The 13,376-nt window shown below is 28.7% G+C and overlaps 2 protein-coding genes across 2 annotated transcripts in view; one reads left to right on the top strand and one right to left on the bottom strand.

Moving 5' to 3' along the window:
- Window positions 1-4,594, top strand: part of LOC100199463 (E3 ubiquitin-protein ligase MARCHF8) — a 35,300-nt gene extending 30,706 nt beyond the window's left edge. Inside the window, exons 3-5 of the mRNA XM_065799165.1 lie at window positions 2,827-2,912; window positions 3,166-3,325; window positions 3,956-4,594. Of these exons, the coding sequence (XP_065655237.1) occupies window positions 2,827-2,912; window positions 3,166-3,325; window positions 3,956-4,249 (540 nt within the window). The 3' untranslated portion in view covers window positions 4,250-4,594. The remainder of the gene's footprint in view (window positions 1-2,826; window positions 2,913-3,165; window positions 3,326-3,955) is intronic.
- A 5,949-nt stretch (window positions 4,595-10,543) lies between these two features.
- Window positions 10,544-13,043, bottom strand: LOC136081174 (E3 SUMO-protein ligase ZBED1-like). The gene is made up of 3 exons (XM_065798471.1): window positions 12,551-13,043; window positions 11,634-12,380; window positions 10,544-11,307 (listed from the first exon to the last, which is right to left on the bottom strand). Exons 1-3 carry the CDS (start codon window positions 13,041-13,043, stop codon window positions 10,544-10,546), a joined length of 2,004 nt encoding a protein of 667 aa, XP_065654543.1.
- Window positions 13,044-13,376: the final 333 nt, after the last annotated feature.

Genomic DNA, 13,376 nt, shown 5'->3' with positions numbered 1-13,376 from the left:
TCATGCTGAGCTAAGAGCTATCTGATGCATGGCAGTAGCTTAATATATATATATATATATATATATATATATATATATATATATATATATATATATATATATATATATATATATATATATATATATATATATATATATATATATATATATATATATATATATATATATAATACAGTTGTATATTTGGTAAAATGGTATTCTGCATTAATTTTTAGAAGTAGTTTTATAAATAAAAAATTTGTTAATAACAATACAGGTCACTAATAAAAATATTTATTTTAAGTAAAAATTTTAGAAAACATTACTAACCCTAATTTGTTGTATGACATTTTATCTATTTTATTTATTTTATATATTTATTTTATATACTTATTTTATGTATTTATTTTATATATTTATTTTATATATTTATTTTATATATTTATTTTATATATTTATTTTATATATTTATTTTATATATTTATTTTATATATTTATTTTATATATTTATTTTATATATTTATTTTATATATTTAGATATTTTATATATTATACTTCTTTTGAAAAAATAAATATTTTTAACAATACTTAAATAAATTTTAAATTTTAAAAAATAAAAAAAGCTAATTGAAAAAGGGTTTTAAACGAAAAACTCATATTCAAAAGTTTAGCTAGGTTTAATTTTATTACTATTTAATCATGGTGTTCTAGAAATACAGGCCTTGACAGTGAGATAAAATATTTTTTTACTAGAGACTGATTGTGTAAGGCTAGATTTACATTGTAATGAATTATTTTTGGTTTTTCAATGGTTCTACTCAACAGTAATTTAAACACAAATTTTAAGCAGCTGTGTACCATTTTTTACTTAGCAACAAAAAAAAATGGCAGTTTAAGGTTAATCTTTTTAAAGTACAACATGTTTATTTAACAAAAAGTTATCAAATGTCCCCCAAAAATATTTTGTTCCATGGTGTAATAGTGGTTATTCGTCATCAACTACAAAGCTGTCCAGTTATTGATTTCCTAATGATGAATACAAAAAAGAAAATTGGACAAAATTCCAAGAAACAATCTGATTGTAAATAAACTGTTGTGTGCCAACTTGTTGTGTGACCATGATTGAAATCTTTTACATTATATCGTGAAAAAGAACATCCTAAAGAACCACCAACTAAAGAACCACCAACTAAAGAACCACCAACTAAAGAACCACCAACTAAAGAACCACCAACTAAAGAACCACCAACTAAAGAACCACCAACTAAAGAACCACCAACTAAAGAACCACCAACTAAAGAACCACCAACTAAAGAACCACCAACTAAAGAACCACCAACTAAAGAACCACCAACTAAAGAACCACCAACTAAAGAACCACCAACCAAAGAACCACCAACCAAAGAACCACCAACCAAAGAACCACCAACCAAAGAACCACCAACTAAAGAACCACCAACTAAAGAACCACCAACTAAAGAACCACCAACTAAAGAACCACCAACTAAAGAACCACCAACTAAAGAACCACCAACTAAAGAACCACCAACTAAAGAACCACCAATTACCAAGTATTAGAACTTAGACAAGAATTATTATTATAACTTTGAATCCAACTTTAAATGTTGGATCACAAGATAGTATGAAATTTTTTAAAAATTTTTTGATGTGTAATTTTTTGAATGTAAATGTATATTACTGGTTGACAAAGTTTATATCAAATCCACATTAACTTATAATGAAGGTGTATTGTTCAGAAATTCTGTTGATTAACCTGGTGTCCTTGCCAAAACCAAATATACTATAATTAACTATAATGCTAAAATGTTCATTTGGTGAACTTGAGTTTCTAGTAAAAATGATTCCAATTAGTCTTTTAGATTCTAATTTTTTTTTAAACAATGCAAACCTATAATTGAAACAACTAACAATCAACCCAATGCAAAACTGTTATCAATTGTTGCTGATGGAAATAGAGTAAATCAAAAGCTTTTTAAAATGATGAATAAAATTAAAGAAAAACCTTGGTTCAGAGATAATGAGAACACATTTTTGTTGTTTGATTATGTTCATGTCATGAAGCATGTTCGTAATAATTAGTTAACTGAAGAAAATTTTGAATTTTTGAGTTTGATGGTAACAAACTTGTAGCAAAATATAGTAATTTTTATGAGTTGGAATCTGCCAATCTTTTGAAGCTTAGCAATTTAAATGAAGTTTCCATCTCACCAAAACCGAACAACAGAAAGTTGACATTTGTTTACAAGTTTTCTGTGATGAAACAGTAGGCTGCGTGAATAAAAATGAGCAATTGCTTTTACTCAGTAATTGGTCAGTTTAACGTGAATAAAAACTTTAGCTATTTTGCTTAAGTTTTTAATCACGTAAAGCTGAACAATTACTGAGTAAAAGCAATTGCTCATTTTTATTCACCCGGCCTAATTGCTGCACAAAAGAATCATTCATCCATCTTAATTTATAATCTCTAGGCAATTATCATCATTGTGTCATCATTATCATCACTATTATCATCAATATCATATTGATTCTTGATTGGTAATGTCTAGGCAAGAAACCCAGTTTTCAGCTGTTAAACTAGTATATGAGTTGGTTGGAAAAGTCAGAACTGATGTCTAACATCAAAATAATATCAACATTCTACAAGAGTAATATCAAAACAGTTATAAAATCAATAGTGGTCTTTAATAAATTTATTTATTTAATATATTTTTTTACTTTTATCAATAAAAGGCGTAAATATCATCATTGACATTAATATATATCATGCATATATGTAACCAAACATCATTAAACGAATGATATAATAATTGTTACCTTTTCTTTTAGCTCAATAGTAGCTGCATTGTTTTGTTTAAAACAAACTGTGAAACGTCTCAAAGTTCAGATAAAAATATATGTCGCATATGTCACAGGTTAGTCGTTTTAGCATAAATCCTCTGTTACCTTTTGTTTTATATTGTATTAAAGTTGTGTTAAATTTAAATTTATACATAGGAGCATATAGTAGAAAATAAATTAATAGATAGGAGTATATAGTAGAAAATAAATTAATACATGGGAGTATATATTAGAAAATAAATTAATACATAGGAGTATATAGTAGAAAATAAATTTAGATTTAATGAGGATGTAGAACGTTAAAAAAAAGATCATTTTTTTATTTAGCGACGATGATGAGTTGATTGCGCCATGTAATTGCTCTGGATCAGCACGATATGTTCATGCCAAATGTTTAGTCACGTGGTTTAAGAAATCTGTAAAAAATCAATGCGAACTTTGCATGGGTGATGTTAAGATTAGAAAAATAAATCATCGGTTTGTCTTGGTTGGTTGATTTTAAGTTTCTTTTTTTTTCCTGATTTTTAAGGATTCATTATCATTAAGTTTATGATTATATATAAATACGTAAGGTAAATATTTCTTAATGAATTGTTGTAATGTATGTTTTATATTGTTTTATTGTTTATTGTTTAATATTTACACGGGTTTGCTGAAATGCTTTCAAATATTAGTATTTATAGTTACCAATTTCTGTTACAAAGTTTTCCGTTTTAAAGTTAATTGTTAGTTTGTTAGGAAGTTGTTTTCTTCTCAGATTTCAGGAAGTTTTTCGTTAGGAAGTTAATTGTTACATGTATTAAGCCTAAAAATTCACTACATAAATATGTGTTAACAAATTATTTTAACTTTTTCCAAATATTTAAAATAGAAAAATAACTAGATATATATATATATATATACATATATATATATATATATATATATATATATATATATATATATATATATATATATATATATATATATATATATATATATATATATATATATATATATATATTTGTGTGTGTGCGTGTGTGTGTATATGTATGTATATATTGATTTTTACAGTTTTTTTTTTTTTTTTTTTTTTTTTTCCTGCATTCATTTAATTGTTTAATCTTTGTTTTTTAAGTGGAAGAAACCCGAAGATCGACCTGTACCATTAATATGGTTCTCAGTATTTTTTGTTGGTTTATTTCTTAACATTCTTTCAATTTACGTGAACGCTTCCGAACTTTGCAAATCTACCGCATGTCTCATTTTTTATGTTGTTAATGGATTCGGCATTCTCCTTGACGCTGCGTTTTTGTATTTTTGGTTTTTAAAATGTCGTCATTATTGGAAGAAATGGTGTGCTTTAAACCAAGACTGGTATATAGACGATTTAAAAGATGATGTCGATTATGTCAAAGACCATCCAGTGTAATAGATCCGTCCAGTGTAATAGATGTAAAGAGCTTATTTTAGTAAATATTGCCTAATTAAATAAATTTAATATTATATTTTAAATTTTTCTAATTTAATCTTTAGTTCTTTGCGTTTGTATTTTATTAGAGGTTATATTAAAGTTGTTTGTTGCGTTTTACTATTTTCTTTTTAAATTATTTTTCTATAAAGTTTTGTTGTTTATATCTAAATTCTTGTAAAAGCTTTTAAGATTGATAATACCCAGTAGTACACGAGATTTACTTTACAATTTAACTCTATACTTATAGATACATGACATTGTAAAGCTTCTTTTACATTAGTTAAAAAGATTTTTTCATGGTTATCAATATCGTTTTATGGGTTATAGTTTTGGCCCTGTTTTATAACTATGCTACAAAATTGTGAAATTTTACAAATTCAAACCACAGATACTGCTTATAACAGTTTTCTTCGGATATTCTAAAAACACTATGATAAAGCTTTCCCGGTGGTAACAAAAATTACTAAAACATTTATAAACCCTTGGATTACACCAAACATAATAAAATCATCTAAAAAAAAAAAAAAATGATTGTACAGGGTGATTTAATCAAAAGTATAAACTTTAAATTAACATAATTAATTTTTTGATTGCAAATACATTACATGCGATAGTACATTTTAAAGCTCATTAAAAAGGAAATTTAATGTTAATAATTTCAAAAAAATTAAAATAACAGCATAGCCATGAGATACGATATTCAAAAACGCATATTTTTAACAAAAAAATTGGTCGAGTTGAAGAGCGTAAGTCTGGTTCAGAGAGCTTATAGAAGTAAATTTAAGAACAGACCATGTCCAACGGAAACGGCTATCACAAAATTATCTAAAAAATTTGATACAACCGGAACAATACTTGATTTGCCACCAAAACCGAGGAATGAGCGAGACATTCGAATTAATGCCAGAAATAAGCTGAAAGTACTCTTCTTCGAAGATCCTACATTGTCGATCAGAAAAGCCTCAGTTGATGTTGAAATTTCATACAGCCTTTGCCGTGATATTCTTCTCAAAGATTTACAACTCAAACCGTGTAAATACCAGAGTGCTCATCAACTATTGCCACTTGATTATGAAAAAAGGGTCATTTTTGCTCAATGGTGGCTGGACTTGGAAAAGGATGTTCACAAAAGGTTGATCACTACAGATGAAGCCTATTTTTACCTTACTGAGTCGATCAACAAGCAAAATAACAGAATGTGGCTGAATGAGAGACCTGAGGATTGGATAGAGAAACCGTTGCACGATGCGAAAGTTTTGGTTTGGTGTGCCATTTTCTGCCGAAAAATCTACGGACCCTACTTTTTCGAAGGAACGGTAAATCAGCACAATTACCTCGATATGCTTAAAATTTTTTTCTGGCCTAAGCACTATAGAGTTGAGAGTCACAAAAAATACTACTTTCAACAAGGTGGGGCTACTCCGCATACGGCTAATATGGTTCAAGAGTGGTTACAAAGTAAATTTGGGGAGAAATTCATTACCAAACAACAATGGCCTCCACGATCACTAGACCTCAATCCATGTGATTATTTCCTATGGGGTTATCTTAAGTCTAAAGTTTATAAGCCATTACCGAAGACTTTGGATGATTTAAAAGAGAACATCACGAGAGAAATCCAAAAAATAAACACATCGGCTTTGGAATCAACGTTTTTTAAGTTTACAAAAAGATGTCATTTATTAATTGAAAAAAATGGAGGTCATATTCATAAAAAATAAAAAATAAATTTTTATCACTCAATTTCCTTTTAATTTATCTTTAAAATGGTGTATCGGACTTAATAATCCGATTTGATCTACAATTTTTATTCAATTTTAAAGTTTATACTTTTGATTAAATCACCCTGTATGTAGTGTTTCTGAAAAAAAGAACTTATAAAAATGAATTAAGGTATAAAAAATATAAAGGTCATTTTGAATCAATTATAAAACTTTCAAAGAAGTTATATTATTCAAATAAAATAAAAAAATTTAAAGGCGATACTCAAAAGACATGGCAAGTCATCAAATAAGTAATTGGAAAAAAAAACACTTAAGATAAATGGTCTTCTAAAAAAACTAAACTATCATCATTAAGATATTACAAAAGAATCTATAATTGCTTAAACATTTAATAAGGTGTTTGTCAATGCAGGTTTAAATTTAGCCTCAAAATTAAAATACAGTGAGTTTAACAAGGAGAAATACTTGACTCCTAGCAAATCAATAATGGAAAATTCTGAGTTAACTGAAAAAGAATTATTAGATTCTGTGAATTCATTAAAATTAAACAAAGCACAAGGACTTGATAATGTTTGTAGTAATGTTGTAATTAAATGTATTTTCTATTTAAAAAAAGTTCTTTTGCATATATTTAATCTTTCTTTTAAACAAGGAATCTTTCCAAAAAAACTTAAAATTCCAAGGGTAATACTAGTTTTTAAATCTTGAGATGACACTAATATTTCTAACTATAGACCTATTTCCATTCTTCCTTGCTTCTCGAAAATACTAGAACGCATTATGTATAACAAATTATACTCGTTTTTAGAAAAAAATGATATTCTTTATAACAAACAATTTAGCTTCAAAATAGGGCACTCTACTCATCATGCAATTCTTAATCTCATTCAGATTATTTTTCAAGGTTTTGACAAAAACAAGTTCACTTTAGGTGTTTTCAGTGTCGAACGTCTTACTAAGTAAGGAGTTCGACTCTGTTAATCATAGCATTTTAATTGAAAAATTAGAAAAATGCGGAATCAAAAACATAAACATAGCTTGGTTCAAAAGCTACTTATCTAATAGGAAACAATATATTTCATTCGGCAATAAAAAAACTAACAATATGTCAGTTACTTGCAGCGTTCCTCAAGGATCTATATTAAGACCACTTTAATTTTTAATCTATATTAATGATTTAAGCAAAGCTTCTAATATTCTAGATTCTATCTTATTTGCTGATGGCACATTTATTTTATTCTCACAGTGATATAACAACATTATTTAAAACTGTCAACATTGAACTTCTAAAACTAACCAAATGGTTAGTTTATAAAACCGAACTAGCTAAATATGAATAAACTTACAATTAATTTAACTAAAAATAATTATACTATTTTTCATCGCCTTCATAAAAAAGATAAATTTCCTCTTGCACTTCCAAAACCCATTATTGGAGAATACATCGTAAAAAGAGAATGTTCAATGAAATTTCTGGGTGTAATTCTAGATGAAAACAAAAATTGGAAAGACCGCATAAGCATGATTGAAAATAAAATTTCTAAAAAATATCGGATTACTCTATAAAGCAAAACCATACTTAGATCAATCATGTTTGAAATACATATATTACTCATTTATTCATTTTTATCTTAATTATGCAAACATTGTTTGGTGCAGCAGCAATAAAACGAAGACAAAAAAGCTGTTTAGCAAACACAAACATACAATTAGATTATTATCAAAGGCACACCGTCTCTCACATTCTAGACCATTGTTCAACAATCTAGAAATATTAAATTTGTACCAAATAAATATATATCACCTGCTAATTTTTATGTATAAAACTAATAATAATGCAATACCAAATATCTTCAAATCATTACTTAATAAAATTCAACACAAATACATAACTAAATATTAAAGTAACACTTTGTTCAACCCAAAACTATATATGAGTCCACCAAGTTCTCAATAACTATTAGTGGACCAAATGTATGGAATAAGATAATTAGTAATGATATTAAAACACAACTCTTGAACAGGTTAAAAGCTTAAATTGTTACTTTTAAATAATGAACAAACAGAGAATTATTTTTAAATCTATCTATAAAAATATTATATTTGAAAATGCATATTTTATTAGTCTGAAAAGATTTAAAGTCTTTAATTATATACATTATATTCAATTATATTATGAAAAAGTAATTATATAGATTTACAGCATTTATGTGCACGTGTGTGTATGTGTGTGTGCGTGTGTGTGTATGCGTGCATGAGTGTGTGTGTGTGTGTTTGTATATATATACGTATATATATATATATATATATATATATATATATATATATATATATATATATATATATATATATATATATATATATATATATATATATATATATATAATGTGTATGTATATATACATACGCACGCACGTGTGCATGCATGCATGGGCGCTTGAACGTGTGTGTACGCATACATGCGCATGTTTTTTTGTTTTTTTTTTGTTTTTTTTAGATTATTCACCTCCCCAAGGCCCGAGGGGGGCCACTACAGTCGAGGAGGCTACTCATTTTTTTGTGTTTTTTTTTAATTTTTTTTTAGTTGTTATTCGTGGTGCAACCCTCTCTCAACTCTTTAACTCAGAAACACGAACCTTGCCGACCAAGGCCGCTGCGCAGAGAAACTAAGTTGAGCGAGGTACTTCCAGGGACGTGGTGGGAGTCGAAGCCTTGTGCATACATCCCAGCCGGCAAATTTAGTTGTAAATGCGCATTAGAAACTCGTTTAAATACGTATCGATGTGGTATGTATGTATTTTATCGTGTAGTCATTTTATCGTGTATGTATTGTATGTGTATGTTTTATGTATGTATTTGTGTATGTATGTATGTTTTATGTATGTATTTTATCGTGTAGCCATTTTAACGTGTCAAATACGCATTAGATGCGTATAAAGACAGGTATACAATACGACGCCTACTGAGTATCAAACTCGCATTTGAAACTCTTGTAAACACGTATAAAACACGATAACCAGAGAATACTCAATACGGTATTTTCCTGGTATTACATGCGCATTTAAAACTTTCCAGAATACGCATTATTTACTAATATTTGTTAGCCATTTTATCGTGTCAAACGCGCATTAAAAATAGACACCAGATGCGTATAAAGACAGGTATACAATACAACGCCTACTGAGTATCAAACTCGCATTTAACCACGTATAAAACACGATAACCAGAGAATATTCAATACAATTTTATTAACTAATATGAATTCATAACATAATGATAATGACTAGCAGTAAGCAACCTGTAATACGGGTTATGAGTTATTAAATCATTAATAACAAAAAAAACACATTAATAACTTGATATATTATCTAAAAAATTAAATACAAATTTATCTGTAAATATTTTAACTTTGACTCCCTATCAGCAACACATTGATATTTAAGTTCTAAATATAATTTCAATTTTTACTTAGTTCTTGAAGCATTGATATAATTTCTAATTTTAATTTTACTTCTTTTGAATCAGTTCTGATTAAATTAATTTCAGTTCAGTTCTTATGATTTCAATCATTTTAATTCTTATTTCAGTTTCTAAATCAGTTCATATTTTACTTCTATCAAATTTCACAGCAATTAGTAGTCCTAACGACACATTTTTTTGAAAAAATTAAAGTGCAATCTTGAAGTTTATGAATTTGGGTAACTTGTACTTGTTGCATTCATTAAAAAAAAAAAATCTTATGACTCCTTCCGGGGCCTTAAAAAAAAAAAAAAATTACCCCACCCCGGGGTAAGTTGGCGCAAACTATAATAAAGATTACAAACGTATTAGTGAGTAAAAATTTATAAAATTTTTTTAATATTTCTATGAACTAGAAGCAGTTAGTAGTTCGAATATGAAGCCAAAACAACACATCACCTTTGTTCCTGGTAACAAAATCCCATAAAAAAATTTTTTTGTAAAAAATAAATTAAAAAATTTTTTTTTTGTTAAAACAAATTTTTTCAATATTGTTACAAATAATAATTAAAAAAAAAAAATTGATTTTATAAAAATATTTTTGTTTTTCAGCTTCCCCTGTGAAAATTTTACCAATAAACCCCAAAAGCTTTTCAATAAACTGCCCAAAGATCCTGAAAAACGACAACTACTAAAAAAACCTGACTGATAATAGTAAATCAGTTGTGACTGGAATATTTATAGTAGTTTTATTCATAGGACCCAAGATGAAATGATCAATTAGGAAAGTTCCCTAAGATTTCTGATACTTTTTGATAAAAAACTCTGCACATAAACGCAATTCGTCAACTTACCCCTGCTGACAACTAGCCCCGGTCTCCCCTATCATTATTTCAAGAAATAATGTAATACATAAGTTTCAAGAAAGAAATTTAAAAAATTTTTTAACTTAGTAATAAACATCCAAATAACCATACAAATAGTCATAAAATAGTCATTCAATGATTCAATTGAGTTATAATAAGATTTTTTTTTTGAAATTGAAAGAAAATATCTGGTTGAATTATAATTACAAGTTTTTATTCAGTTTCATAAAAACTCTCATCTCTAATGATTTTTTCATTCGATTGCGGCGACCAACAGTTAAAATTCCACAAAGTGAAAAAATCTTTTCTACAAACGCCTGTGATGCTGGGGCGGACAGTAAATCTTCAGCCAAAATTGCAATCTTACTATACTTGCTTTTGTTTTGTTTCCAAAAGAGCAGGCCGTTACTAGGCAGCGCTTTATCACCGCTTATGTCAACCAAATACCTTGACAGCTGACTTGCAACAGTGATATTGTCTTTGTTATAAATCTTTCCTTCTTTTGTAAAGATTTTATTTGACAAGAACTTAAAGCGCTTTATGGCAGCAAATTCACATTCAGATCCATTTGACTCAGCAGCAGCTTGTAATTCTTGTTCTACTCCACAAACTTTTATTATATACATCTTTGCTGCATGGAGCAAGGTGTCCATTTCCGGTGTGAGTATAAAGACAGCAACGGTTGGATCTAACAAACATGCTGCAGACGGAAGAGGATTAAACGTATCTGAGTCCGGCTGCAGAATTGATTGAAACCGTTGACGTAGATCTCCAAGAAGATTCGCTGTCAAAGACTTGTTGGTAAGATATTCTTGTAAATGGTATTCCAAATTGAGTATAGATGGTAGAACCTGGGAAAGAGACTGGGCATCGGTCTGAAGTATATCTGTTTGTACTGCAAATGGTTCCGAAAAGGAAGAAATGTTTTGAAGACGAACCCATTCACTTGCTTTGAATGTGTCGATTCCTAAATTTAAGTAAACTATCTGTAATTAAAGTTTACTAATAACAACTGTTATAACTAATAATTGTCATTGATATACGTCTCTTTTTTCCATGCTGTTGTGATGTGATTTAAAAGGCAGGGTAAAGTCTTTCCGTGTTATTAGTAAACCTAATTTAAAGACTATATGCCCTGTCTTGTTTTTTAATGATAATGACTAATGAACTTACAATTTATTAACATTTTCGTTTTTTTAGTTTAAATAAGGTAAGACACAATTTTGTAGATTTAATAAAATTCCGAAAACAATTTATGTACACTAATAACATAAATAATAAAATAATATGTACCAATTTCTGTAAGAACTTCATTCACCGATGTCTTTATTTTCAACAGCCGGTCAATCATCTCATATGTACTGTTCCTTCTTGAGGTGCAGTCAGTTATCACAGACTTCCCACACTTGTCAATAAGTTTCTCAATTGCCACACTCGATTTCCTAATTCTTGATACAATTTGTCTTGTTTCTAAGATGGTTGCACTATAATGTTCATAAACTGGTTTTATGAGAAGCTGGAGTGTGTGAGCCATACAGGGCATTCGACAATATGGAATATGATCTGATAGGAATAAATCAGTTTGTTCTGACTGAGACTGGATCTCTTCCTCATCAGTTTCATGTTCAGACTCGTCAGATTCAAACTCATAAGATTCAGATTCGTCAGATTTCTTAGCTGCATGCACTTCCTGTAAGAGCCTGATGGCTTTAACCATATTAGACCCGTTGTCTGAAACAATCAACATAACTTGATTTTCTCTAATACCCCACTGGTCAAGACATTTCTTTAAACATTCGGCAAGCATCTCACCCGTGTGGGGATGTTGGAGTTCCATCAAATTTAGGAAAGCATGTCGTGTTTTATTAATGGTGGTGTCATAGAAACAAGCAGATACTCCAAGGAACGATGCTGTGAGACCCTTCTTCGTCCAACCATCAAGACAAATTGTTACTTTGCGTGTATGATTTATCAAGTCTTTCAGTTGTGCAGATTGTCGAAGAAAACGCTCGTTTATCCGCTTGTTCAGTGTTGCAGACCCTGCAATATAAAATTTAAATCAGTTAAAATTTAATGCACATCAGTTTGTGTAGTTAGTTACTATAGTGTTACACTAATGATACGATAATTACAGGTAAACATTTAAAAATTGTTTAGCATTGAATGAATCCAAAACAATAATTTAAAAATTTAGTTGTGTTAATAATTACCTGGCAATTTAAATTTTGGGTCAAGCGTTTTTATCATATTTCGAAACGACGGCTGATCTAGCAATACCATTGGATAGCTGGTATTAACAATCATTTCAATCACGCTATCCTGACGCACTTGATATTCACTTGATTCCGTTGGCCACGCGGTGATTCGGTGTTCAAAGCTCTCTCTTATTGTCTGGGTTTTTGTCTTTCCACTATTTTGGGAAGATGTAGAATTAATTTCATCAATTTTACGTTTCAAAAACATTTTTTCTGCATTTCGTTTTTTCTTTTCATCCGTGTAACATTTGTGTGTCTCTTTATGTATTCTCTGAATGTGCGCTACTAAGTTACTGGAATTTTTTCCGGCAAGAAATGCGCCACACACGCCCTCATTATTTATGTCCTGTACTAGACACTTGGATTTGTCAGTTTTTTGATTGTATACGAAGAATTTCCATACAGGACTGTCACGCTTCCTACCAGCCAACAACCTTGATAAACTCATTATTCTGTTATTGATTGATTTGCAACTCTTAAGAATCTATAGATTTTTATTTTATTTTACAACAAAAGATTGGACGCATTGAATTTATACTTAACGTAATGACGTGACCAGTTTTGTGGTCCATTAATACATTCTATAATCATTTCAAATATCATCGTTATGGTCAAACATGTGCGCCAATTTCAAGCCAAGTATGTAAAATTTGTAAACTAATTGTCAAAAAAAAACTTATTATTGTATCAAAACTTTTTTAATATTCAATAATTTTCGTTCGTTAATAATTCTTAATTCTATTCCTATTTTCGTTTTTTGATGCGTATATTCAATTCTATT

This window comes from Hydra vulgaris, chromosome 06, assembly GCF_038396675.1.
Source record: "Hydra vulgaris chromosome 06, alternate assembly HydraT2T_AEP".
Classification (NCBI taxonomy): domain Eukaryota; kingdom Metazoa; phylum Cnidaria; class Hydrozoa; order Anthoathecata; family Hydridae; genus Hydra; species Hydra vulgaris.
This window is presented reverse-complemented; position numbering and strand designations above follow the sequence as displayed.

Coding starts and splice junctions, on each gene's coding strand:
- LOC136081174 (XM_065798471.1), bottom strand. CDS start 13,043: ATGAGTTTATCAAGGTTGTTGGCTGGTAGGAAGCGTGACAGTCCTGTA. Junction 12,381..12,550: donor CCCAAAATTTAAATTGCCAG/GTAATTATTAAC, acceptor TTTATATTGCAG/GGTCTGCAACACTGAACAAG. Junction 11,308..11,633: donor TGAAGTTCTTACAGAAATTG/GTACATATTATT, acceptor ACTTAAATTTAG/GAATCGACACATTCAAAGCA.